Below are 27,500 nucleotides of genomic sequence, written 5' to 3'. Positions count from 1 at the left end.
AGGTCTGTTACCATGACGACAAGCAGACAACTTTTAAAATGCTTGTTTTCTGAATGGAGTCTGGATGGATCAGAGCCAGGCTACGCAGCTGCTCCATCAACACTCAACATGACGTCATCTAGAGACGTTGTTGTTTCTACACAGAGTTTGGTCCGCTCTCTGTACAGATGGGATGTACTATCGTAGCTCTGGGTGACAACGTCAGGACGTCAGTGACGACAGGAGGACAATCTCAACGCTGAGAAGCTTACGCGAGACAGTGTCACGCAAAATTTCTTGCTCGAGTTGAAATATTTCAACTCTCGCCAATCAGCAAATGATGCGTATTTCGCATGTTTGCATCGCTTCATTTACACCTGGCGCTAATTTGCGTCTATTCGCCTCTTTGCGTTGACTTGTGTGTAATCGCGCCCGTATGAAATGTTCGCTTTGCTCTCGGTGTGAGCGCACCATAAGTGGACTCACGCCTCTGCTGCTGTTGGACGTATCTTTGTAGGCGTTATGTGAAGCTGGAGGTGGAGGAGGCTCGGTGGTTTTCTAGTTTCATATGACACCAGTAGCTTCGCTCTAGCTCAGTCCGTTTAGACATATAGTTAACTACAGTTTTACCGTTTTTGTGTTTGCGTCCGTCGCAGGCCGCCACATAGAGAAGTACGTGGTGCCGGAGGACGACAGCTACATGACCAACCCCAACCTGACCATCAGCGTCCCCATCGCCCCCGGAGAGTCCGACGTGGAGTTCCCAGAGGAGGAAGAGGAGGAGGAGGAGGGGGAGGGGGAAGAGGAGCAGAGCGAGGGCTCCGAGGAAGAAGAGGAGGAGAGGGAGGAGGTAAGGAGGAGATCTGACTGGGTGGCTTTCTAGTTCACACCTGCGTCTGACGTAAACAAGCTCAGGTGTGTGTGTGGGTGAGTCAGCTGTTGCTCCCCCCCGAGGTTACCATCTAACAACTGCTCTGTGTGTGTGTGTGTGTGTGTGCGTGTGTGTGTGTGTGTGTGTGTGTGTGTGTGTGTGTGTGCGTGTGTGTGTGTGCGTGTGTGTGTGTGTGTGTGCGTGTGTGTGTGCGTGTGTGTGCGTGTGTGTGTGCGTGTGTGTGCGTGTGTGTGCGTGTGTGTGCGTGTGCGTGTGTGTGCGTGTGTGTGTGTGTGTGTGTGTGTGTGTGTGTGTGTGTGTGCGTGTGTGAACCCTTTAATCTAAAGCTAAGACATGAACAGTAACAGATATAAACATGGAGGCTGCTTGTCCTCCGCTACCTTTCAGAGGTCTTTTACGGCAAAATACTATCAATATTATTACCTTTATTATAGGGAGTAGGGAAAAAAGAAATTCACCTATGTATCGCAACTTTTCTTATAAATAAATAAATGAATAAATGTCATTAAATATAGCAAAAAATAATGTTAAAAATAAATTATGCCATTAGTTAATTGATAAAATATGACAAAAACTGAAATTTCTGTTTTAATTTGCTTCTTTATTTATTTACCTTTGTATTAATTCCCTTATTTATTTACTCTTTTGTTTAATTTCCCCATTAATTTATTTATGTATTTATTATTTTTAATTCACTTATTAATTTTTGTATTTATTCATTCATTATTGCATTTATTTTTTATTTAGTTATTTATTTATGCATTTTCGTTTATTATTTATTTTATATTATATTTATTTTTAAATGTATATATTTATTTATGCACAATTTTCCCTTTGCATTCCACCCCTTATTTATTTCTGTATTCTTTTCTTTATGCATTTCTGTCTCATTATGCAAATGAGGGTGTTGTCACTCAACGTGTGTCATCATGGGGTCAGGGGTCATGACTATATGCTAGCTAGCTAAAATAAATGAATAAATAAAAAATAAATAAATGCAAAAATGAATAAATAAAAAATAATGCAAAGATAAATTAATTAATTACAATTTTTTTTTAAATAAATACATAAATATAAAAAGGGAATATTAAACAGAAGAGTAAATGCATAAAGGAATTAATTAATAGATAAATAAATAAAGAAGAAAATTAAAAAAAAATTTTTTTATTTTATAAATAAATTAATGGCTACATTTATTTTTAATATTATTTTTGCCACATTTAATGAATTTTTTTTATTTATTCCCTTTTTTTCAGTTCCGTCCTCCATAAATTTGAAATCTCAGATGTCTGAGCTTCCTTGAACGCACCAATAGTCCGAGCTCATATCTGCATTATCAAAGTAACGACATCGTAAAGTTAAATAAACGTTGACATGGAAACTCTGTTTTTATATTTTATTATTATTATTCATCAGTTTAACATATTCTGAATATTTTATCACTCTTAAACAGACTCTCTCTCTCTCTCTCTCTCTCTCTCTCTCTCTCGCTCTCTCTCTCTCTCTCTCTCTCTCTCTCTCTCTCTCTCTCTCTCTCTCTCTCTCTCTCTCTCGCTCTCTCTCCTCTCTCTCTCTCTCTCTCTCTCGCTCTCTCTCTCTCTCTCTCTCTCTCTCGCCTCTCTCTCTCTCTCTCTCTCTCTCTCTCTCTCTCTCTCTCTCTCTCTCTCTGTCTCTCGCTCTCGCTCTCTCTCTCTCTCTCTCTCTCTCTCTCTCTCTCTCGCTCTCTCTCTCGCTCTCGCTCTCTCTCTCTCTATAAACAGTATTGCTGCAATGGCTTATTCATAGTGCACACACACACATACACACACACACACACACACACACACATACACACACACACACACACACACACACACACACACACACACACACACACACACACACACACACACACACACACACAGAGTAAGAGGGTCCCTCAGATAGAATGGGCGGCCTCAGGCAGTGCATTATGGTCCGGCATTTTTCTCACTCTGCACGCTGCGTGTGTTTGTGCTAAAAGGGTGTATATTAGTTTGTGTGTGTGTGTGTGTGTGTTTTGTGATGAGTTAGTGTGTGTGTGTGTGTGTGTGTGTGTGTGTGTGTGTGTGTGTGTGTGTGTGTGCGTGTGTGTGCGTCTCATGTCTCTCTTCATCTATTCACGGGACAAAAGTCCACTGAGCCGTAGACACCTTGTGTGTGCGCTTGTGTCTGTTTGTGTGTGTGTTCTTTGTGTCGCATTTTTAAATAGTCCATCTCATTGTGTGTGTGTGTGTTTGTGTGTGTGTGTGTGTGTGTGTGTGTGTGTGTGTGTGTGTGTGTATTGAGGCAGCAGCAGCAGAAGATGTTTAGTTGTTTCTCTCTTTGTATCTAACATGAAATGACAGATTTGTGTCGTGCTGTGTGTGTGTGTGTGTGTGTGTGTGTGTGTGTGTGTGTGTGTGTGTGTGTGTGTGTGTGTGTGTGTGTGTGTGTGTGTACACCTGTGCTGACTCAGTTCATCATCACCTCTCCTCTTTAATCATGTCGTGCACCTGTTCTCTCTTCCCTCTATGTCTCTCCATCACAGTGGTTTCCCAACCTGTGGGTCGAGACCCCCCAAAGATTAATCTGAGGTGTCCTGAGACGCCTCACATGATAAAAAACACCATAAACAGGAATCTTTAAAACGAGGAAGAGCTCTGACGAAGACCTACAGTGGTCCAAACATGTTGTCAACACGAGTCATTTCCCGACGAAGTTGATCAGCCAAACTGTTTACCAAAACATTGTTGATAAAATCACTTCATTTTGTGCTCAAAGTTAAAAAAAAATAAATAAGGTTGTTGTTAAAATGTGAATTTGAGGAATGACCTGACCTCACCAGACCATAGTAGAAGCTGCAGGTCAAAGGTCATCCTCCAAGCTGCAGGAGCACTCACACTACTTTGAGTCTGATCAGCAGTAAACTGATGAATCTGTTTGTCAGTTTGTCTTTCTAGTTACTAAGATAGTGAGCTGTAGTTAACTAGCACAACTTGTTGCATCAGATAACTGAGGGGCTTTATTTCGTTTTTTAGTTTCCTCCACCTAGTGTTTATTTTCACAAAGGCATTCGTTAGCGCGGTGAACGGGTGAAAGACACGCAGCCGACACGCAGCCGACACGCGACGCAGCCGCCACGCGCTCCTGACGTTGGTAGTGTGCCCACCACCTAAGATGGCAAAAACCAAGTTGTCATCGGCTATAAACCGAGACGGAGACATTCAAAATGTCAAAATTCTAAATGTAGTCCACAAACCATCAGGTGACCACGTCCTCTTCTTCTATCCGGGGTTTCATCCCTTCTGGCCTCTAAATACTTGACGTCTTCCAAAGAATTATCTCTTATCTATTATCTGTTAATATAATAATAAATACTTTATTAAACGTGTCACATGTTGTTTTGTTTTAAGGGAACTCCAGCAGCATATTTAATAACCAATAACTGTAGAGTTATGCAGACTAGATGATCTGCTGTAGCTGCTCAGTCGGTGCTGCGGGTGCACGGTGCAGTCGCCAGTTAGCCACGAGGTGAAACATGCAAATGCAACGAGAGCTGCAGAACACACACACACACACACACACACTGACCTAATGTGAAAGGGCAGCGTAAATAGAACAAAACTCAGGAGCATATTTCCCCTAAAAACGTCTGTTGTTGAATCAGAGAGGGAGATGAGAGGAGAGGCTGGTGGGGGGGGGGGAGTCAGAGAGCATCACTGCTTTCATAACTCTTTAACATCAAGCTTTGTTTCCAGGGTGTGTTTCTCTCTGTGTGTGTGTGTGTGTGTGTGTGTGTGTGTGTGTGTGTGTGTGTGTGTGTGTGTGTGTGTGTGTGTGTGTGATGCAGCCAGGCTGTTTCCTCTCCCTCTGTAACATCTCACTTACTTTCGTTCTTCTGCTCTTAATTGGGTTGAACATTCGACCTAGAATTTAAGGAGGAGACGGATGTTTTTATCCTCGTCCTCGTGTTCATCGTGTTACACATCACTGCTCTTTAATCCACTCTGTGATTGTCTTTATTTCACCTCAGATCCTCTGAGCTGCTCTCTGAGCAGCTCTCTGAGCAGCTCAGCTCTCTGAGCAGCTCAGCTCTCTGAGCAGCTCTCTGAGCAGCTCTCAGAGCAGCTCAGCTCTCTGAGCAGCTCAGCTCTCTGAGCAGCTCAGCTCTCTGAGCAGCTCTCTGAGCAGCTCTCTGAGCAGCTCTCTGAGCAGCTCTCTGAGCTCTCTGGGGCGGTCCAGTAGATACAGTATGTTGAGTAACAGTCGGTGAGCTCAGGAGAGAGTTTCCTGACATGACTCAAACTTTACCTGACCTGTTTATTGCAAATATTTTAGATATAAAATAGTAACACATCAGATGTATTCATTAGCGCTGGGACGATTCACCTGTCTCCTGATTAAATACTATCACGCTACTCGGGTGGTGATTCGATATGTATCGAGATTTATTGTGATTTTTGTTATCTTTTTCACCACTAGACCACGGGAACAATGTAATCATACACTTCTGGGGACTTTTAATTTGAAAAATCTCTAAATTAATACATTAAAATGTTTGATTTTCAGCATGTCTGTAGTCAGAGATGTCCTGAAGTCAAATATATCAGTCATTATCAGGAGTTATTTATTATCCAGCAACCCAAAGATCAAAGAATAAAGACATTTCCCTCACAGATTATTGGTATTTTCTTTTTAATTTATAAGGGGCATGTAATGTTTCCCTTTGTTAACACCTTATTTTGAAAACCAGACGTAGTTACTACTTCCTGTAACTTCTCCAAGGTGGTCTCTAGCTCTCCCGTCAGCTCCGTTCTCTTTATCCATCCATGGTCAGCTCCATCGGGGCCGTTTCAATGCAGAGAACACAAATGTCAGTATCTGGGTGCTCTACAGTCGTAGCGTCGGCCCATTTGACCACGGAGACGAGAGCGACGGCCGGCTCCACCGCCACGTTACCGCCATACGATAACGTTTCCTGTCCGTGACAGAGTTAGCATGTAGCTTTAGCTCTGCTCTGTGTAGCTCTGCTCTTCCTGTCAATGTGTGAAACCCAAAGTGTTTCCATGCTTTACTGGATGTGTAGTGTTTACCACGCTGGATTTAACATGGGAGGGTGCAGGTCGTATCCACGACGACCCTCCAACGTTTTAGACTCTCTGAGGTTTGTTTTGGTTGACGGATACGGAACGGATATGACGTCACGTTACTCAGACTACCACAATAAAAGTGGTAACTTCCTTCTACCTCCACATAGACTCAGATGAAGCATCGATTCTGACTGCTGCCTTTTGGATCAGCTGGAAAACACATCGTCACAAAACATTAGAGATCCGTGGTTCTCACAGGACAGATGATGATCTTATAGACCATGATGCATTGCTGCAGATTAAACCAGCCAGTTAAAATGCGACATACACGTTAATGCAGCAGTAATATGAATCCAGAAACATCAGATATAAAACACTGACAGGAACATTTATACTTTAACTACTTTAAGTACATTTAGCTGATTACATACTTTAACTCAAGTAAGGTTTTGAATGCAGTACAGTATGTTCACAGTGTTGTATTAGTACTTCTACAGCAGTGAAGGATCTGAAGAATACTTCCAGTGAGAGACTAGCTGGAGAACATCGTCATACATGATAATGTGTATAATAATAATAATATTATTAAGGTGATGATGTGTCAGCAGTGTTTCTGCTGCTCTAAATGGGCCGAAGAATATGATGATTACCACCGACGTCACCGCTGAGTAATACTGTACCTGCAGTAGGAACAGATGAGTCTGTGGTACATGTACACCTCCATGAGTAATACTCACGGCTGCTTAGTTTCTTTAGTTAAATGCGTCATATTTTGACGTCTGAATTATTCACGCGGTTGTTTTTGTTGGCGAGCCTCCTCGCTGGCTCAGCAGCATTAATGTGGAATGTTTTTTTTTATTTGGAACAATATGTGTTTGCCAGCGTGACCTAGTTAGGCGGTTAAATAATGTACCAGCTGATATCTGAATAAGGCTGGTCAGCAGCTCTCTCCGTCTCTGTGTGATAATCTAGTCCAGGTCGAGCTCGTTCATACGGAGAGTCTGCATGTTTCTGTTTGGTGGCTCAACATGCTCAGAATGTATACGTCTTACCGTGAGATCGGGTCGCTAACAGACAAACACAAATCTTTGTGTTAACGCGTTATTATCACGTTAACACAAATTCAATTTAACGCCACTAATTTCTGATTTTCATTTTTAGGTTGTAGCGGCTCAGTTTTAAAGCTAGAGTGAAGATACTGGTATCATCTGAAACTATAAAACCTGATGAATCCATCGGTACCAACCATGTCATACTAGCTTGTCATGAAGGAGGTTAAATAACATTCCAAACTTATGCTAAATTTTGGCGAGGAAAAACTATCATCCATTTTTCAAAGGGGTCCCTTGACCTCTGACCTCCAGATATGTGAATGTAAATGGGTTCTATGGGTACCCACGAGTCCCCAGGAAGAGCGGCGGTCATCAATCACGACTTTCATAGTGGCCAAACGGTGGTACTGCAACTTCCGTGTCAGTCACGTGATGCAATTGGGCCCAAAAATACTTTTTCCCGTAGACTTACATTGGGAAAGAGACGTCTGTAACTCAGAGGATCATTTATATTTACGTGAATCAACTCCACAGTAGGAACACCTAAATCGCCCTCATTTAAAAAATCTGTTTTTTAAAGTTGTAAAATGCACTAATAGCTGAATCCAGAGTTATTTCCCTTCCTCCGTTCATGTGAATGAGACCCAGACTGAGGCTGGAGCGCCAAGCCGTGACACCAGCGTGACGTTGGGACCCCGTGACCGAGCGGACGCTACTGCGCCAAGATCCGGGTACTTTTCCAGACGGAAGTCGAGACATTTAGGCTTCATAAGCCTCTGAGCAACTCTCATAGGAATGAACGAGGCCCCGCCTCCAACGCTGGATCCAGTTCTCTAAGTACATCCATGGTTCTCTGGGTACCCACGAGTCTCCCCTTTACAGACATGCCCACTTTATGATAATCACATGCAGTTTGGGGCAAGTCATAGTCAAGTCAGCACACTGACACACTGACAGCTGTTGCTGCCTGTTGGGCTGCAGTTTGCCATGTTATGATTGGAGCATATTGTTTTATACTAAATGCAGTACCTGTGAGGGTTTCTGGATCAATATCTGTCATTGTTTTGTGTTGTTAATTGATTTACAATAATAAATATATACATGCATTTGCATAAAGCAGCATATTTGTCCACTCCCATGTTGATAAGAGGATTAAATACTTGACAAATCTCCCTTTAAGGTTCATTTAGAACAGATAAAATCTGTGCGATTAATCCCGATTAACTATTTGAATGGATTGACAGCCCTAATATAAATTCTTGATAGTTGATTGTGGTCCTTGGTATTATATGAAGGTGTTACTTGATTTGTTCCAATCAACATATAAAACTGTAGAAAAGGAATGAAACCAAGTTAATAGAATCGAAATGAGCCGATGTTTGAAATGCCGGCGTCGTGACGGCGTGTACAGCAGAACTGTAACAATGCTTAATGCCACAGGATGCACATCCATCCATCCTCCCTCTCGTTATCTCCTCCCTCCCTCCCTCCTTCTCCACCTCTCTATATCTGTCGCCTCCATCTCTCCCCTCCAGGTCCGCTGTAACGTAATTTATTCTCGGTACACAAACGGCCTGCTGTAAATAGAAAGCTGTTAAGCTGCTGCAGCACTCTGCTTTAATAGACCCCCGTGTTTGGTTATGTAATGATTAAATAGCTGACCGCTGCTTTAATGGCGCCGTAAATCACCCGGCGTGGTTTTTACCGTCTCATAAAGCTGGAATCAGCCGGTGGAGGTGGGCACGGTCAAACGCCAAGGTCAAAGGTCAGACTGGAGCGCTCGTTAACGGTTGCCCTTCGTATATTTACAATCTTAAAATGACAGTTATGTACATTTACTGCCAAAGTACCCGACTCAGACACTGTCCCCCCCCCATCGCTCCTCCCGCCCCCGCAGTCTGTAGCCGGCGACCTCTGACCCCTGCAGAGTTCAGGACCCGGCTAACAGAAGTACAGGTGTTGTCTGCAGAGACAGGTGGTCGGAGACGGACGGACGCCGCTCTGCTTTGATTTCTCTCGTCTGTTATTTTGTAGTCGACATCAAAACGTCTCTCCTGTACGGAGGACGGAACCTGCCCAAATCTAAAATACATAAATAAATAAATAAATATGTCATTCCATTTAGCAAAAATAATGTTAAAAATAAATGTAGCCATTTATTAAATGATAAAATGGGACATAAATGTATGTTTTAATTTGCTTTTTTATTTATTTACTCTTCTGTTTAATTTTCCCTTTTATTTATTTATGTATTTATTTTTTATTATCATATCATAAAGTGGGCATGTCTGTAAAGGGGAGACTCGTGGGTACCCATAGAACCCATTCACTGATCTGGAGGTCAGAGGTCAAGGGACCACTTTGGAGATGGACATGACAGTTGACAGTTTGGAGCGTTATTTAACCTCCTTCATGACCAGCTAGTCTGACATGGTTGGTACCGATGGATTCATCAGGTTTTAGAGTTTCAGATGATAACAGTATCTTCACTCTGGCTTTTAAACTGAGCCGCTACAGTCTGGAAACCAGATATTTAGTGTTTGTGATTCACTGTTTCAGTGAACGTCCTCATCTCACAATATTTTGGGCGACTCTGCACATCTGCATTCATCAATTCTTTGTTTTCTTTTGTTCTCTTCTTCTTCTTCTTCTCTCTTTTCCGTCCTCTCTCAGTCTGATCATGTAAAGATGAAATATGACTGATTTCTGCGTCTGTTAGCACAAAACACGAGACGAAGCACGCCGCGTAGCGCACGTCCTCGTTAGCAGCATCGCGCCGTTCCTCCTGCCCGGTGAAGACGGACAACGCCACGCGCCTCGCTTTAACGATGAATGAATGACACGTCTGCTGGGCAGAACTACCTGTGGTCCTCCACCGTTAAAGGTGTGTTAGGAAGGAACGTAGAGGCCGACGGCAGAGAGAGGACGCAAGGAATTTACCACCACATTGTGTGTGTGCGTGTGTGCGTGTCCCTCACTAATGTATTAAGTATTAATAGAAAACACACACAGAGGAATGATAAGTAGGTGCAGGATGTGGTTTCAGTGTCTGTAGAGATGACAGACATGCCAGCCTGTTTACAACACACACACACACACACACACACACACACACACACACACACACACACACAGATAAAAACAGATTAACTTCAATCTGGAAGTGAGTCACTGTTTTTACTGTAACTTAAATGTAATCCAGTAGATTCTTTTTCCCCTCCAGACAGTTTTACTTCTTGTTTTTTACTTATTTCTCAAACAGAGAACGGGGGTGTGGTTAATAGTCAGACGTCATTCATCACCACGGCAACCAGAATGTATCAGGTTCTTCTTAGCGTAGTTTAGATGAAACACCGACTCTCTCTCACTCGCTCTCTTCTTCACCGTCTCCTCCTGGCGAGGCGGCCGTCTGGCTGCTGCTGCACCGAGGAGCCGCACCGCCGCACGCCGCCCACAGCGCACCGGAGGACGGGTAGACGTGTTGCCGAGGTCCGACGTTTGAAATGCAGTTTCGGGACGTTTTGGAGGTGTTAACACCGGCCGCTCTCTCCTCAGCTCTCAGCAACGACACCGCACCGGGCTGCTCTGAGATTCCTTTATTCCTCTCTTCAAAAGTCTTTTTATTAATTGTCAATAATCAATAGAACAGTCGCTATACAGGGAAACTTTTTCTGAACAACACTCACCTGTGATACAACACATCAATCATACCTGACAACAACATACACGTCAAATTCAGATTGTAGAAAATATAGGGAGAGTATCCACAAATAAGTTATGAAATAAGAAGAAGAAGAAGAGAAAAAAATTATAATAATAATAATATTAATAATAATAATAATAATGATAATTATGAATAAATAAATAAAATATAATAAAATAGGAAAAATAAGATACTACTCCTGGCTTCTCAGAGATTACTGTAGTGGGTTTCTCAAAAAAAAGACAAAAAGGAGCCCCATACTTTGTAAATGTACTCTCTGTTCCCCGGATAGTACAACGGATTTTGTCTAAATTCATACAGGACATAATGTCTCTGTCTAAATTCATACAGGACATAATGTCTCTGTCTAAATTCATACAGGACATAATGTCTCTGATCCAATGTGAGAGAAAAGATTCCTTTATTTCTCTAACAGGACTTTTCTCTTGTTTCCTTTTGGCTGAAGGTCGTGCGCTCTGCGGCGTCCAGAATCCAGCTGTAGTCTCGAAAATGGACATGACAGTTTTTTTTGAAGCGTTATTTAACCTCCTTCCTGACCAGCTAGTATGACACGGTTGGTACCGATGGATTCCTTGGATTTTAGAGTTTCATATGATACCAGTATCTTCACTCTAGCTTTAAAAGCACGAGCCGTGAGTCCGCTACAGCCTCCGAAAGATACAATGGAAATTAGTGGCGTTAAAACGATTTTGCGTTAACGCGTTACTACCTTAATCACACAAACTGTTTCAGCTTTGAACTCCTGTCGTGTGCACACAGTGTAAGGAGGGATTATTAACGGCATTTTGACCTCCAAATAAAGTGGCTTAATGTTGGTTATTGGTTTGTTTTTTAGCGACGTCTCCGTTCTCCTAGAAGTCATCCATTAACTCTGTGATAAACCTCCTTGAAATCTCATTCTTTTACTGTGATAAAAAGTAATGTGATTACACACGATTTATTATTTAACAGGCCCTGAATGTGTTTCAGTGCCTTCAGCTCCTCTGTGGCTGCACAATGGAAACAGCTTATGAATAGAAATACATTTAAACCCCTCATTATGGACGTCAACTGTCTGGGTTTCAGCCCAAGGCTGCTGCTCTGTGTGTGTGTGTGTGTGTGTGTGTGTGTGTGTGTGTGTGTGTGTGTGTGTGTGTGTGTGTGTGTGTGTGTGTGTGTGTTACATTATCCAGTTTGTGTGTGCATATCTTTTCACGTGTAAGTGTGTGTCAGAGATTAGGTGTGTATTCATGTCCGTTTGGCTTCACCTTTGCATGTGTGTGTGTGTGTGTGTGTGTGTCCAAGGCTGGCATTCGTCACAGCGGCCGCTCTCTGTTCCCAGACTCTGAATGTATTCATGAGTTAGCTGTTGACTCAGGTAGTTAGTTCACCTGTCCACACACACACACACACACACCCCTGCTGTGTCTTTGTCCAGACATTCAACAAAACTTGCCAATTTTCAGCAGAAAGCCTGTCTCCTATCCCTCCATCTCCCTCGTCCCTTTGTACAGTTAAACTCCCATGATGCTTAGCAAACAGGGAGCTTTGAAGTCAGCTGAGATGGGATGGTGGTGGTGAGGGGGGGATTTCCTGACGTGGAGTTTTGTCCAGATCTCAGAGTCAAAGTGAACAGACGGCAGTTTTCCTGGCGGAGGGAGGGAGAGTTTGGAAGGTGATGCCTCTCCGTGTTCTCAGCCAGGATTCCTGTCGTTTATGTAACATTAAATCTGACTCATTCAGCTCCGACTGCAGCAAAATGATGCTGATGATCACACAAGCACAGACCATACTTTACTCAAATAACACCCAGGACAACACGCTGATACTGCAGCTAATACGAGTACACATAGACCCTCTTCTCCGTTGGTAACCATGGTGACGTGTTTAGTGGAGGCAGAATAACTCTCTGAACACGTTAGCTAACGCTGGAGAGCAAGTATCGTTGGCTGAAGAGAATCCTAGTTTGTCTCAACATGTGCCGTCACTCACTCTCCAGGATCCCCAGAGGTAGTTGAGAAAGTTAACATGAACCAACGGGACCAGATTAGCCGACCCCTCCGCCGCTGGAGACGACTGCAGGAGGAGGAGACGGCTGGATAACGATAGCTAGCTAGCTCATACTTACCAACCCTCTCGAGTTTCCCGGCAGACTCCCATTTTTCATGACCTCTCCAGGTTTTCTCCTGATTTTCAAACTTAGAAAAAAAAAAAAAAATCTGTCTGCAGCTTACACACAGTTTATAGTCTAAGTATATAGTATATCAGTCTAATGCAGTGAGGGCCCAAGAGACAATGTACTACGGAGTATTAGGGCCACATTGAGGAAACAACATCTGAGATTTGCACAATAAAGTCAGAATATTACGAGAATAAAGTCAAAACTTTACGAGAAAAAAAGAAAATAACACGTAAAATTCCTACTTTATAATATTATGACTATTCTCGTAATATTACGACTTTTTTCTCGAAATCTCAGATTTATTTTTTTTCCTCAATGTGGCCCTAATACTCCGTCGTACTGTCGTACCATAGACCTACAACAATGATAAATACAAATGAAAACGTAAACACTAAACAGTTATTCATTTCCATTTTTAAAATCCACAGGGAGCCACTGGAGAGGAGCTGAAGAGACGCAGGTTGCTGAGCCCTGGACTAGTCAGTCAGAGATCTGATTGGTTGTTTCCTGTTGTTTCTTTCAGCAGAAAGACGACATCAGCCTATCAGAGGGCAGCACGGTGGACCTGAGGAAACCTGGAGAGGAAGAGGACGAGTACTCAGAGATGGCTGAAGAGGCCATGGACCCCGACAACTGCTTCCCAGACTGTAAGTCGATTAATTAACCATGATTGATTGATAGTCATTTATCAAGCAAAAATGTCCAATCAGACGACTTCCATCTTTCCTTCTGGATGTGACTCATGAACAGATGTGGTGTTTTATTGGGTGATTAAAAACAACTTTAAAATCTACTATCTTAAAAGTTGTGTCTACAGCAACGGCGTCTTTTATCTGTTCATGTTTTGAAGCTGTGAGCACGTGAGCCCGTCCCACCGCCCGCTCGCCCTAATACTTTCACCACGAGATTTATGATGCTGTACCGACTCGCCCGGTTGAAAGGCAAACACCTTGTTTCCTTCCTGACTCAGCCAGTTTTCCTCCTGGAGCACACAGATTTGTTTTAGACCCAGTTTAGCGCAGCTAGCGTGGCCACGATGCAGAGACGTAGGAGATGAAGAACGGCTGGGGGAACACCGGAGTACTATTGGGCGACCAACCGCCAATGAAATCGCAGAAATGCTGAGATAACCGCTGACGCGTTATGTTCTATTGGTGGCCAAAGAACAAGAGAACATTTATTTCTGTTTCTATGCAGATGACACGCAGCTGTATATTTACATATTACCCAGTTACTGCTTACTGCTTACACAGTTTGATCAGATCAGTTCAGAGTAAAGTTTTCTGCAGCTCCACAAAGATAAGACAGAGCTGCTAATCAGTAAAAGAAGAGGGAAAACATCTGTCTTAACGAGGGCTGTGCGATTAATCGCATTAATTAATCAGATTAGCCCTAGTTATGCGAAAACATCTCCTTCAAACAACTGTATTTTTTTTCTCGCCAAAAACTAAATTTTACAAGATTACATTTGAACACATCATGATAACTTTATAATTTATCTTTGCCTAATGCTCATTTTTACTGAATAGAGCTTGAACGCATTATATTGTAACTCAATGCACCCTTCTGTACGTTAGCTGTTATCTGCCATATTGAGCCAAGCTATGACTTGCCCCCAAACTGCATGTGATTATCATAAAGGGGAGACTCGTGGGTACCCTTAGAACCCATTTACATTCACATATCTGGAGGTCAGAGGTCAAGGGACCCTTTTGAAAATGCCCATGTTCCTCGCCACAATTTAGCGTAAGTTTGGAGCGTTATTTAACCTCCTTCACTACAAGCTAGTATGACATGGTTGGTACCGATGGATTCTTTAGGTTTTCTAGTTTACTATGATACCAGTATCTTCACAAGTTGTGTTAATGTATTAAAGAAATTAGTGGCGTTGACGTGTTATTATCGCGTTAACTTTGACAGCACTAGTCTTAACAAGTCTTTTGAGTCTTTGGTCTCTGACACACAGTCAACAGTTTAGTCCTCTTTGAACATCCATCCATTTGACAGCGAAGCAACGCAGGATTTAACTTTTATTTATAACTGAAGAGCGTCAAATTTTCATGAAATGTCTCGACAAATCTCTGAAATATTCGGGTGTACAAGACGTACAACACATCCACGTATAAATGCTACGGTAAGAGTTAGTAGTGACGTAGTTTAAAAAGTGAGAAAGACCACTTTTGGTGGACGGGTCCAACAAACCCGGACTTTTAACTAGGAGACCTCAAGTTCGAGACCGTTGTTGACCCTTGTTTTGTTTTGTAAGTTACGTTTGTTGAAGTGTTTTCGGTAGTTGTTTCCGTATGTGTTTTACTTAGTTTGCTTACTTATTTTAAGCCCGACCATGACGTTTTCCCTTATCCTAGCTGTGTTTTTCTTGTCTGAATCTAAGTGCGGACGTTTGCGTGGCGTACAAATGACACGCGTAAAGGCTAAAATGCGTACTCGTGACACGCCGGATGTCCATGTATTGTCGTGGTATTTATACGCCTTCCTGTGAGGCCGGGTTGACGTTGTTGTAATTTATCATTCAAATATAATTAACTGAAGAAAAATCTGTTTTTGGTGACGACTGAAGACCGTCAATTTTTCATGAAATGATAAAACCCTGAAATATTCGGGTGTGCAAGACGATGAAAACTGGTTGTTTGATTTGGATGTCTTTGAGTTCACGAACTTCTCAAAGATCGACTCATTTGTATATAGAAGATATTAATTTAATCAATAACTTGTTCGGGATCTTTGAGGTAATATATGAGCTGTATTCTGGACCTGATTTGTATTGATTTTTTTTGGTGTCTTGTAAGCCAGCGAGGTAAAACAAAAACATCATCATCACATCTTCTGAGTATACGTACAAGGACATTATCTGATTTATCGTGGCATGAAAGCTATTTTTCTGTGTGTGTGTTTTCACCTCCGTCATGTTCTTTTTAGTACAACTACAGTCTGCTAATTAGTTTTTATCAAAATGCATCGTTGTTTTTGTGATAATTGTCATCGTCCTCTCAGTAAGAGAGCATGTTGGTGGCTCACAGCCTTGAGCGTTGTCTCTGAGAACTGCGAGCCCCGTGATGATGGTTCCACTAACCGGGAGCCCGTCCCACCGCCCACTTGCCCCAATACTTTCACCGTGAGATTTATGATCCTGTTCTGACTAACCCAGGTGAAAAGCAAACACCTTGTTTCTCTCCTGACTCAGCCACTTTCCTCCCGGAGCTCAGAGATTTGTCTTCAACACAGTTCAGCTCCGCGACACAGAGACAGAGGAGCGTTGAAGGAGAGAGAGAGAGAAGTAGTTTGTTTGTTTTGGAAAAAAACAAAAAAAAACAACGGAGTTCAACGAGAAGGAAGAATTGTTGAAACCGATATTGCCCGTTTGACTTTAAGAGGTAACTTGAGGTAGAAATGCTCCGACAGAATTGGGCCAGCCAGCTGGAAAACCCTCTCCGAAGAAAAGAAAAGCACCCCAGCACCTGCACTGACTCCATTAGTGAGAGTCAGAGGTGTAACATACAGTAGCTGCAGCTGACAAATTGACAAATACACACACTACTACTATCATTAGTATCAGCCTTATTACTGTCGTCATTACGGCTCAGGGCTGTCAGTGGATTCAAATATTTAATGGTGATCAATCGCACATTCAAAATGTACCTTAGAGGCAGATTTGTCAAGTATTTAATCCTCTAATCAACATGGGAGTGGACAAATATGCTGCTTTATGCAAATTAATGTATATATTTATTATTGGAGATCAATTAAAACACAAAAGAATGACAGATATTGTCCAGAAACCCTCACAGGTACTGCATTTTGCATAAAACAATATGCTCAGATCATAACATCCTAGGTTTTCCTCGCCAAATTGATGGTAACTTTGGAGCGTTATTTAACCTCCTTCATGACAAGCTAGTATGACATGGTTGGTACCGATGGATTCATTAGGTTTTCTAGTTTCATTTGATATGTGATTCACTCTAACTTTAAAACCGAGCCCGCTACAACCTCCAAACTTTTGACGACAGATTTTCCGATTTTTAAGAGGTTAATTAAAGATTTCCATTAAAGGTCCCATATTGTTAAAAGTGAGATTTTCACGTCTTTTTTATTATAAAGCAGGTTGAAGTTCTATATAAATACTGTGAAAGTATCAAAATGCTCAATCCACAGATAAATACACACAGCCCGTATTCAGAAACTGTGCCTTTTGAAACAAGCCGTCAGGATTTCTGTCCATTTGTGATGTCACAAATCTACAATATTTAAACCATTTCACGGTTTTAAACGTAAACATTCCAAATGTGTCACAGTTTATTTATGGCGTACAGATGACATGTGAAAATGCGTACACGCAGAATATCCGTGTAATGTTGTAGTATTTATACACCTTCCCGTGAGACCGGGTTGACATTTCTGTTATTTATCATTAGTATCTAATTCAGGGAAGAAGAATTTTGCCACAAAGTTCATTAAGTAGTTAGCAAACACTATTACTCATTTGTAGTCCCTTTACAGAAGTTGCATAGTCAGCCTACAAAAGATGAATGAAGTTCTATAAACAAGCATACAGGGCAGCAATAAAAGATAAAACCATCATACAGGACATCACTATGCAACATTGCTAATCAAATATGCAACCCAGAAGCACACAACGCACAGCAGAATGAGCAGAACGATTAGCAGACATGCTGCATGTATGTGTATTAATAACTCCCTGGTAATACTACGCAGCTCCAGGTCCACCTTCCACTCAGAGTAAACTCTGCTTCCTGTACGAGGTGCTGTGGATGGAAGCGCCTGCCAAACGGCAGATGTTATATTAGCTTTGATTCATTTAGAAGATTGATGCGTCCATCGCAACTGTCCCAACACGCCGCCTGGTTCTTTCCTGATTCAGCAGAGTCCTTCACAGCAGGCTGACGTTTGTCACCAGCTGGACTCAGATCAGCTGCTCGGAGCACCGACAGAAGAGGGATGAAACGTGAACAAAACTCCACAGTTTTGCCACCAGCACGTCTGCGTCAGTAGGTGAGATACACGACGAGTTAGTGAAGAGGAGGGGGAAGCTAAGGCGTGGAAAGAAGGAAAACATGAAACTGAAAAACAAAAGAAAGAAGAGGACATGAAAGAGGAAACATATGCGTCAGCCTGGAAACGACCTGCACCCTCCCATGTTAAATCCAGCGTGGTAAACACTACACATCCAGTAAAGGATGGAAACACTTTGGGTTTCACACATTGACAGGAAAAGCAGAGCTAGACAGAGCAGAGCTAAAGCTGCATGCTAACTTCTAAAAAAGTGTCCAAAAATAAGGCAAAAAAATTTCAGAAAAAAGCTGAAATATGGCAAATAATGTCTAAAATATGTCCGAAAAGGGCCAAAATATGTCTGAATAAAAGTCTGAAAAATGTCCAAAGAAAGGCAGAAAAATGTCTGCAAAATATCCCCAAAAAAGTGTGAAATAGTTAGCAGGAAACGTTATCGTATCGCGGTAACGTTGCGGTCATTTGTGGTCAAATGGGCCGACGCTACGACTGTAGAGCACCCAGATACTGACATTTGTGTTCTCTGCATTGAAACGGCCCCGATGGAGCTGACCATGATGGATAAAGAGAACGGAGCTGACGGGAGAGCTAGAGACCACCTTGGAGAAGTTAGAGGAAGTAGTAACTACGTCTGCTTTTCAAAATAAGGTGTTAACAAAGGGAACTGTACATACTAAATACATCTATGGAAATCAGATTGATGGATTATATTCACCAGAAGTATAAAACATTACATGTCCCTTATAAATTAAAAAGAAAATACCACTAATCTGTGAGGGAAATGTCTTTATTCTTTGATTTTTGGGTTGCTGGAAAAAATTTAATAATTCCTGACAATGACTGATATATTTGACTTCAGGACGTCTCTGACTACATACATGCTGGAAATCAAACATTTTTACTGCATTAATTCAGATATTTAACAAAGTAAAAGTCCCCAGAAGTGTATGATTCAACTTGTTCCCTTCATGGTCTAGTGGTAAACAAGTTAACAAAAATCACAATAAATCGCAATATCAAATCTCAATACTTAAAAATCACAATACATATCGAATCAGGAGATGAGATGAGAGAGGTGAATCGTCCTAGCCCTAAAAAATAAGAGATGAAAGTAAAGGAGAGAACAGCATCATGAAAAAGGAAAGAAAAGTAGAGCGGAGAAGTAGAAAATAGACGACTGCAGACGAGAGGACAGGAAGCGAGACAAAAGGAAAGGAGATGAAGATGACCCGTTCCCCTTGCTGGTATCAACAGATTTTGGGGACAGAAACAGAATCTGGACCTCCTGCGTGCCGCCGCCTGGTTTCCCTCCTGACTCAGCTCTCGGTCCCCTCACACTGGACCAGTACCGCCGGTCTGCTGACACAGCACTGTGTTACTGTGAGTGGGAGCAGTGGTTCCTGCGAGTCGGCCAGCTGCTGCAGAAGTAGGCCAGAAAGTAACGGACCAACGGCGGCAGCAGGCAGACAGCAGCTGTGTGTGAAGACGAGCAGGAAGCAGACTGTGTTCGAGTGTTTGCAGAGAGAAAATGGCCATATTGAAGTTGTACTGAGTCCCAGGATGTTTGTCGGCTGCCCGCCTCGTTTATACGTTCAATCCACGCCTCCATGCTACCGCACGTTTTTACTAGAGGTGAAGCGGTACACGGGAGTCACGGCTCGGTTCGTACCTCGGTTTAGGAGTCATGGTTCATACTGAGGGTTAGGAGTCATGATTCAGTTCGTACCCCGGGTTTGAGAGTCACAGTTCAGTTCATAACTCGGTTTAGGAGTCACTGTTCATACCGAGGGTTAGGAGTCACGACTCGAACCCTGGTTTAGGAGTCACGGTTCGTACCTCAGTTTAGGAGTCACGATTCATACTGCGGGTTAGGAGTCAAGACTCGTACCCTGGTTTAGGAATTGCGGTTGGGCTCATACCCTGGTTTAGGAGTCACACTTCAGTTCGTACCCCGGTTTAAGGGAACTTACGACTTTGGGGGAAGTACGTGACCGGGCATCATCCATCCACTTGACGAGGGCGGCTTCAACCACAGGTGCTTTCCTCCGTGTGTTTTTCATTTAGAGAAAATCACTTTCCTTTTCCCGTCCTGCCGATGGTGATCAGTTCTGTGTGCTACATGACCCAATGACCCGACAGGTGTGTGTTGCCTTTTAAAGGTTAGAAAAACATCTGGATGGAGTTGAGTGCAGTTGTTCAACTTCATAAAAATGTGAAGACACAAGCGTTTCTTCCCAATGCTGGCGATATATTTACGTGTGTGTGTTTATCTGCGTGTGTAGTTTATGTTCCACATAGAGCTGCTGTTTTAGCTATGAAGGATTGTGTCTCTATGTGTGTGTGTGTGTGTGTGTGTGTGTGTGTGTGTGTGTTCCTTCATGCTGTGATTACAAAGCACAAACAGCAGCGTGCCTCCCCGCTGCTCCCTCTGGCTGTCGGTAAGACGGAGTGTGTGCGTCGGCCTGAATGGCGACGCTCCCCCGCCGCTAATTATTCATCACACGGGAAGAAAGGTCGTCCGAAACGATGGGGGGAAAGTCTCGGCGAGCGGCGCTAACGAGTCGCAGAGCTAAAGAAACTCTTCAGATGAATGAAGGTCAACGGTTTGGTTTTTAAACTTCCTGCTTTTACCCGATACGGTCAAAGCAAACATCTTTTAGACGGGATTAAAAGAGAGAGAGATAACTAATAAAGCATTCAGAGTTCATTGAGCTGAGGGAATACTCCAACATTTACAGGAACCCCCTTATTGTCAATCTACCCATCCATCCTCTGAATGCTCTAGTGCCGTGGTTCTCAAACCTTTTACACCACGTACCACCTCAGAGCATATTTGACTCTCCAGGTACCAACATTATGACATGGGGTGGGCAATTATTTTTGCCGGGGGGCCAAACATATTCTGTCGGACGTAACCTCTATTTTATCACTACATTAATTTATAGAAAACAAACTGCGCACTTATTTTTTCAGAATTTATTATACTGAATATCACTCCAAACAACATATTTTATTAAGAAAATGACATTATATGCAGGAGTCTTTGAACCGTACAGGACTGACTGTTTTGGGTAGTAATGTTTCCATTAACAAAACTTAACAAAACAGAGAATCCCCCAGCATGCCAACATATAAAAACAGCTGCTTAGAGCTACTGTAAGGAAGTTAAACAGGTCATAATTCTCTCTCTAATATCTATTTCATAGTGATGTGAAAACTTCTCCTTCAAACAACTGGATTTATTCAAGTTTCTCACCAAAAACTAAATTTTACGAGATTACATTTGAACACGTCATGACAACGTTGTAATTTTACCTTCGCCCAATAGTCCTTTTTCCTGAGCAGACTTTGAACGCCTCATAACAATAACTCAATGGCACCTCCTTTAACGTTCATATCTCCGTTATTTATCCAGTCAGGACTGAGCTGCTAACGGCTGCTAACAGCTAACGTTACTAACTCTCATCCTGTTGATTTCAACACAGATTTGTTGTTCAGTGTCGCTTTATCAGGGAGAAAATAAGGTGCACCCCCTCAGGTTTAGTGGCGCCACGCTGTTCAGCGCTTTTTTTTTCTCTCCACCGTGTCTCCGGTCAAACAAACTGAAACATGATACAGCGTGCGTACGCGTCATTGTGCAGCGTAACTGTTGGAAAGCATCAATAAGAGGAGTCGATGGACACGGAGGCATGAGATGCCAAGAAAGAGGACGACTAAGGTTCTCTATTCCATCTCTAGTGTTTTCCCTGCATGCCAAAGTGGCGGGTGTCCTGATGCTTTCACCTGCCACTGCCAACAATTTACCCGCATTTGGCGGGTGCTAATTTCAGACCCTGCCAATGTATTCCTTTGGTGTAGTTTCATATGATACCTGTAGCTTCTCTCTAGCTCTAAAACTGAACCGCTACAGCCTCTGAAAGACGGCTACTGGGATCGTGTTAACGAAATGAGCACTATTATCAGGCACACAGTTGGACCACAGAATACAACAACACAGATATCGAGACAGAACGATTCTCTCACGGTGGCACGATTCCTCATTACTGTTATTTCCATTCAGCCACGAATACAGATACATCATTAGCCAGCATGCATGCAGAAAAATAGAAGTATATCGGCTCACATGCAAATGTTAAAAATCCACAGATTTAAGTCTCACACACACACACACACACACACACACACACACACACACACACATCAGTGCTGACAGCGGGCGTTAGATTAGCTGCCCCATTGGTCCTCTAAATGCCAACTCATTGGTTAATGTTGTGAAGCTGCACGACACGCGATTGAGAGGGAATATCTGAGTGTGTGTTTCTGCCTCAGCGGGCGGTGTGTTAACGCCTTCAGCAGCCGCAGCAGCAGCAGCAGCGTGACGTCCTGTAACTGAAAGGTCTCAGGTGTGACTCCGGCAGCACACACAGTTTGTTGCTGAAGAGCCCTTGAGCAAGACAGTCAGCCACTCTCACTCTCTGTCAACGTGTGTCATCATTCACTGAGGCTCTGGCACTTTATCTTCATCAGTTAACATCAGGGCTGCCAAAGTTAACGTGATATTAACGCGTTAACGCACATACGTTTTATTGCCACTAATTTCTTTAACGTATGAGCACAACTTGTGAACTTCAGGTTGTAGCGGGAATCCATCAATACCAACCATGTCATACTAGCTTATAGTGAAGGAGGTTAAATAACGCTGTAAACTTATGCTAAATTTTGGTGAGGAAAAACAGTCATGGCCATTTTCAAAGGGGTCACTTGACCTCTGACCTCCAGATATGTGAACGTGTGAGGGTTTTTGTCCAAAAAATGTCCAATAAAAAGTCAGGAAAATGTCAGAAAAAGTCACCGGAGTTTTGGTCGGAGACGATAACGTTTCTCTCTGCGGAGCCCCGTCACTTCACAAGACACGGGAAACCTCTGTTGGTCTGGAGGAGCTGCAGCAGTTATTTCTGCACAAACGTCCACTGAACATTCACTAGATATTCTCAGAGCTAAACTAACTCTTCTGCAGTGTGGCGTGAGCAGCATGCACGGGAGAGGTGGAGAGAGAAGGAGCATGGTGTGTGAGTGAAGGCAGGCAGAGGAGCAGAGACTCCGGTCCTGGAGACCAAAGCTACAGTCTCCCCCGCGTCCTCCGACCGCGGCCAACACTGTTTAACAGCTTCACTAGATACAACCAAGAGGTTTTCGTGCTTCACTGGAGTTTGTGTTGGAGTCTGAGTCTGAACAGCGTAGACACACGTGAGTGCGCATGGGACACCGACCCGCAATGATTTATACGTGTAAGAAGTTACAAACAGTCCCTTTAAACAGGAATTCAAATGTCAGTATATAATGTGTATAGTATATAAACATGGGATTGAATTGAATAGATCGGCCCCATTGTTACCGATATCCGATATTTGTCCTGAAGGTGGTGCATTGAAGTTAAGAAAAGCGTCAGGGATGTGTCTGATATACTTCCTGGCATTAGATCCGTGTGTGTGTGTGTGTGTGTGTGTGTGTGCGTGTGTGTGTGTGTGTGCGTGTGTGTGTGTGTGTATGTGTGTGTGTATGTGTGTGTGTGTGTGTGTGTATTGGGAATGGTGCATTTATGTGGAGGCAATGAGGGTCAAACGCAATCACCTGGCGGGGGATCATTCAGCAGCATTTTCTGAGTACCGATCGATAACGGGTCAATGCGGCGCGCAGCAGAGAGCGAGCGCGCCCCCGAGGAGGCGTCTAGCTCGACCAACAGGTGATGTAACGAGGCGTTCAATAAGAGCTTATTGCAGCAGAAGTGTTTATTACGGCGGCTTTCAGCACATGCAGAGGGGGTTTCCTAACACACACACACACACACACACACATTGATAATAACTCTGCCAAGTGGGCTGATTGAGTGTCGGATTACCACTGGCTTGTTTTCATTGGATTACTCAACCGGCGTATCAGGGAAAAGCCTATTAGTCGCTATGGAAACAGAAAGCCAGGGTAATCAGAGCTCTAATTACAGAAGCAGGCGGACGCTGCAATCAGCGGCGTGAAGAGCAGCTCTTCTTCAGCCCGTCTGTTACAGGAAGCCAACAGAGACCTCAGCAGAGAGAGTCACTCTAGATATGTGTTACTTGATGTTTATTAAATACTGATGAAATATTGGTAATATGACGATATGAGCAGCCTCCCTGGCTGAATGTTAAAGCCCCAGATTTCAGTCCGGGTTGATTCCTCGACACCCGTGGTTAAGAATCAGGATTAGGAATCAGGTTTATTGCCAAGTAGGTGTTCACATAGGGCCGCACAATTATTTGAATATTAATGGCGATCACAATTTTGGTTTCCCGCAATTTAATAAACATAATCACCTGCATTCTGCTTATAGGAAACTCTGCTGTAGATCAAATCAAGCTCTTCCTTAACTACCAGCCAGCAGCCGGTGATCGAGATGCTTTGGCTTCACTTTTGGGGATAGATATTATCTATACAGCGAATGTGTTTATGATTAAAATAAGAACATAAAATAGATTATCTATTCTCTTGTTGTTGTTAATTTTGCTCTGGAAGTGCACCAGATTGAAGCTTTTAACTTTAAAATGTAGCTAACAAAAGGGGTAGGGTTAATATAATAAACAACGAAAAGCAGTTTAGCAGCGCTTGGCAGTAAAAGCAAATATTAAAAACAAACATAAAAACATTCAAATCACAATATAGACAAATAAATGGATCATAAAGTGCAGGTGCCAGAAAATGTCAGAAAAAAGTTTGATAAAAAGTCTGAAAATTGTAAAAAAAAGTCTGAAAATTGTCCAAAAAAGTTTGATAAAATGTCTGAAAAAATGTCTGAAAGAAAGTCTGAAAAAATGTCCAAAAAATGTCAGAAAGTTATCCATAAAAAGTCTGAAAATTGTCCAAAAAAGTTTGACAAAAAGTCAGAAAATTAAAAAAAAAAAAAAGTCAGAAAATTGTAAAAAAAAAAAAAAAGTCAGAAAATTGTAAAAAAAAAAAAAAAAGTCAGAAAACCGTTTGATAAAAAGTCTGAAAATTGTAAGAAAAAAAAAATAAAAGTCAGAAAATTGTCAGAAAAAAGTTTGATAAAATATCTGAAAAAATGTCCAAAAAATGTCAGAAAGTTATCCATAAAAATTCTGAAAATTGTAAAAAAAAAAAAAAAAAAAAGTCTGAAAATTGTCCAAAAAAGTTTGATAAAATGTCTGAAAGAAAGTCTGAAAATTGTAAAAAAAAAAAAATGTCAGAAAAAAGTTTGATAAAAAGTCTGAAAATTGTAAGAAAAGAAATGTCCGAAAATGTCTGAAAAAAGTCCAAGAAATGTCAGAAAAAAGTCAGAAAAAAAGTCAGAAAAAAGTCAGAAAGATAAACGAAAAAAATCAGAAAAATTAAAAAGAAAAATGTCAGAAAAAAGTTCAAAGAATGTCAGAAAAAAGTTTGATAAAAAGTCTGAAAATTAAAAAAATAAATAAAATAAATAATAAATAAATGAAAATTGTCCAAAAAAGTCGGACAAAATTCAGAAAACTGTCAGAAAAAAGTTTGATAAAATGTCTGAAAAAATGTCTTAAAGAAAGTCTGAAAGAATTTCCAAAAAATGTCAGAAAGTTATCCAAAAAAATGTCAGAAAGACAAACGAAAAAAAGTCAGAAAAAAAAAATGTCAGAAAAAAGTTTGATAAAAAGTCTGAAAATTGTAAAAAAAAAAATAATAATAAAAAAAAAAAAAGTCTGAAAATTGTCCAAAAAAGTTTGAAAATTAAAAAAAAAAGTGAGTTGGGGGATGTGAGCTATGCTCCCTTTTGCCTTGTTTCCAACATCAACAGCCCTAATTAGTACATAAGCAGGAATGTAGCACAGCATGGAAGAGAAAACAGTGCTCTGTTGATATTAATGTGAAAGTGCAATAAAAATATGATGTCACTAAAATCAACGAATAATCGTGATTATTATTTTGGCCATAATCGTGCAGCCCTATTTTCACATACGCAGAATTTGCTTTGGTGTTTTGGTGCATAACTATAAACACAGTAAGAGAAAATATTAGTGCTTTCAAAGTTAACGCGATAATAACGCACAAATTCGCAATCGATCTTTCGGAGGTTGTAACGGCTCAGTTTTAAAGATAGAGTGAAGATCCTGGTATCATATGACACTATAAAACCTAAAGAATCCATCGGTACCAACCATGTCATACTAGCTTGTAGTGAAGGAGGTTAAATAACGCTCTAAACTTATGGTAAGTTTTGGCGAGGAAAAACTGTCATGGCCTTTTTCAAAGGGTCCGTTGACCTCTGACCTCCAGATATGTGAGGTAATTACAGAATGATACACTAAATAGTATGAAAACTAGTATTTTTCCAGATATTAAACAGTTCAGGTGTTATTTTTTGGGTAAAAGGTGACAAAACGTCCAAAACAACAAATCAGAGGCTGGTAATGTGATGTCACTGAGGACGCTCCAATCACCTCCCAGCACACACACACTGGATTACTCCTCTTCAAAAGTCCTCCTCTGTCTGGCTACTGAGCCGCCTTGCTCGAGGGCACGTCAGCATCGCTCACTCCAGCGGTCACTCCGGTCGTCGGGTCGCGGTCCGTCGTCCCCATCGCGGACGCGCTGATTGGATTTGGAAACGTTAGCAACAAGCTTTTAGTGCCGCGGGCGGCCGACGGGAGCGATAACGTGGAGCGACGGGAATGTGATCCTCTGGTTATCAGCATGATGATGCTCAGCGAGTGATCCCATCTGTTTCAGGCTCATCCAGCTGCTCTCAGGATGCTGAGACACATGTATAGAATCAAAAACAAGTATGAAAGGTTGATATAAGATGTTATTACGTTACGTGAAAAATAGTTCTGATAAACCGTCCCAACTCTTTATTTTTATTTTCCTTAAAAGATATTCAGATTAGAATTAAAACTTTGAAGTTTAACTATACAAAGTATTTTAAAACGTATCTATAATGCATTATAAACATTCATGCGTAGGCCAGGGTCTGAAATGAACTTTTCCTCACTTCCTGCCACTCAGAGATTTTATCTGCCACTTTTGAAATCTCTGCACAAAATGAAGGAATAACATTTTAGACTTATGTTAAAAACATTATATACACGGTAAATTACAGTGTTGAATTACACCGTGGAGGGAGGGTAGCCTACTGCACAGTACTGTACTGTACTTTGTTATTGTCATCTATAGTCCTTATTTGCATTAAAAACTCACAATTCAAATGATTATTTAAATATTTGTTTTGATTAAAAAAAATCTTGGTAAGTTGTTATGAAGTTCAACAGCTCATAATTCTCTCTCTAATATCTATTTGATAACGCTGTGAAAACATCTCCTATTTATCAAACAACTGGATTTATTCAAGTTTCTCGCCAAAAAAACTTAATTTTACGAGATTACATTTGAACACATCATGATAACGTTGTAATTTACTTTCACCCAATAGTCCTTTTTCCTGAGCAGACTTTGAACGCCTCATAATAATAACTCAATGGCACCTCCGTTAACGTTCGTATCTCCGTTATTTATCCAGTCAGGACTGAGCTGCTAA

General features: G+C 41.8%; 1 protein-coding gene across 5 annotated transcripts in view; it reads left to right on the top strand.

The window, feature by feature from the left end:
* The window catches only part of LOC141759841 (sodium channel protein type 2 subunit alpha-like), a 187,898-nt gene that overhangs the window by 134,748 nt on the left and 25,650 nt on the right, over positions 1-27,500 (top strand). For all 5 annotated transcript variants that reach the window (XR_012592206.1, XM_074622275.1, XM_074622274.1 and 2 more), the window contains 2 exons: positions 636-829; positions 13,422-13,545. Coding sequence is in view for 4 of the 5 variants with exons in the window: in XM_074622275.1 (XP_074478376.1) it covers positions 636-829; positions 13,422-13,545 (318 nt within the window). In the remaining variant the exon portion in view is untranslated. The remainder of the gene's footprint in view (positions 1-635; positions 830-13,421; positions 13,546-27,500) is intronic.

The sequence above is a fragment of the Sebastes fasciatus genome, chromosome 21, assembly GCF_043250625.1.
Source record: "Sebastes fasciatus isolate fSebFas1 chromosome 21, fSebFas1.pri, whole genome shotgun sequence".
Taxonomy (NCBI): Eukaryota; Metazoa; Chordata; class Actinopteri; order Perciformes; family Sebastidae; genus Sebastes; species Sebastes fasciatus.
Note: the sequence above shows the minus strand (reverse complement) of the source record. Positions and strands in the feature narration are given on the sequence as shown.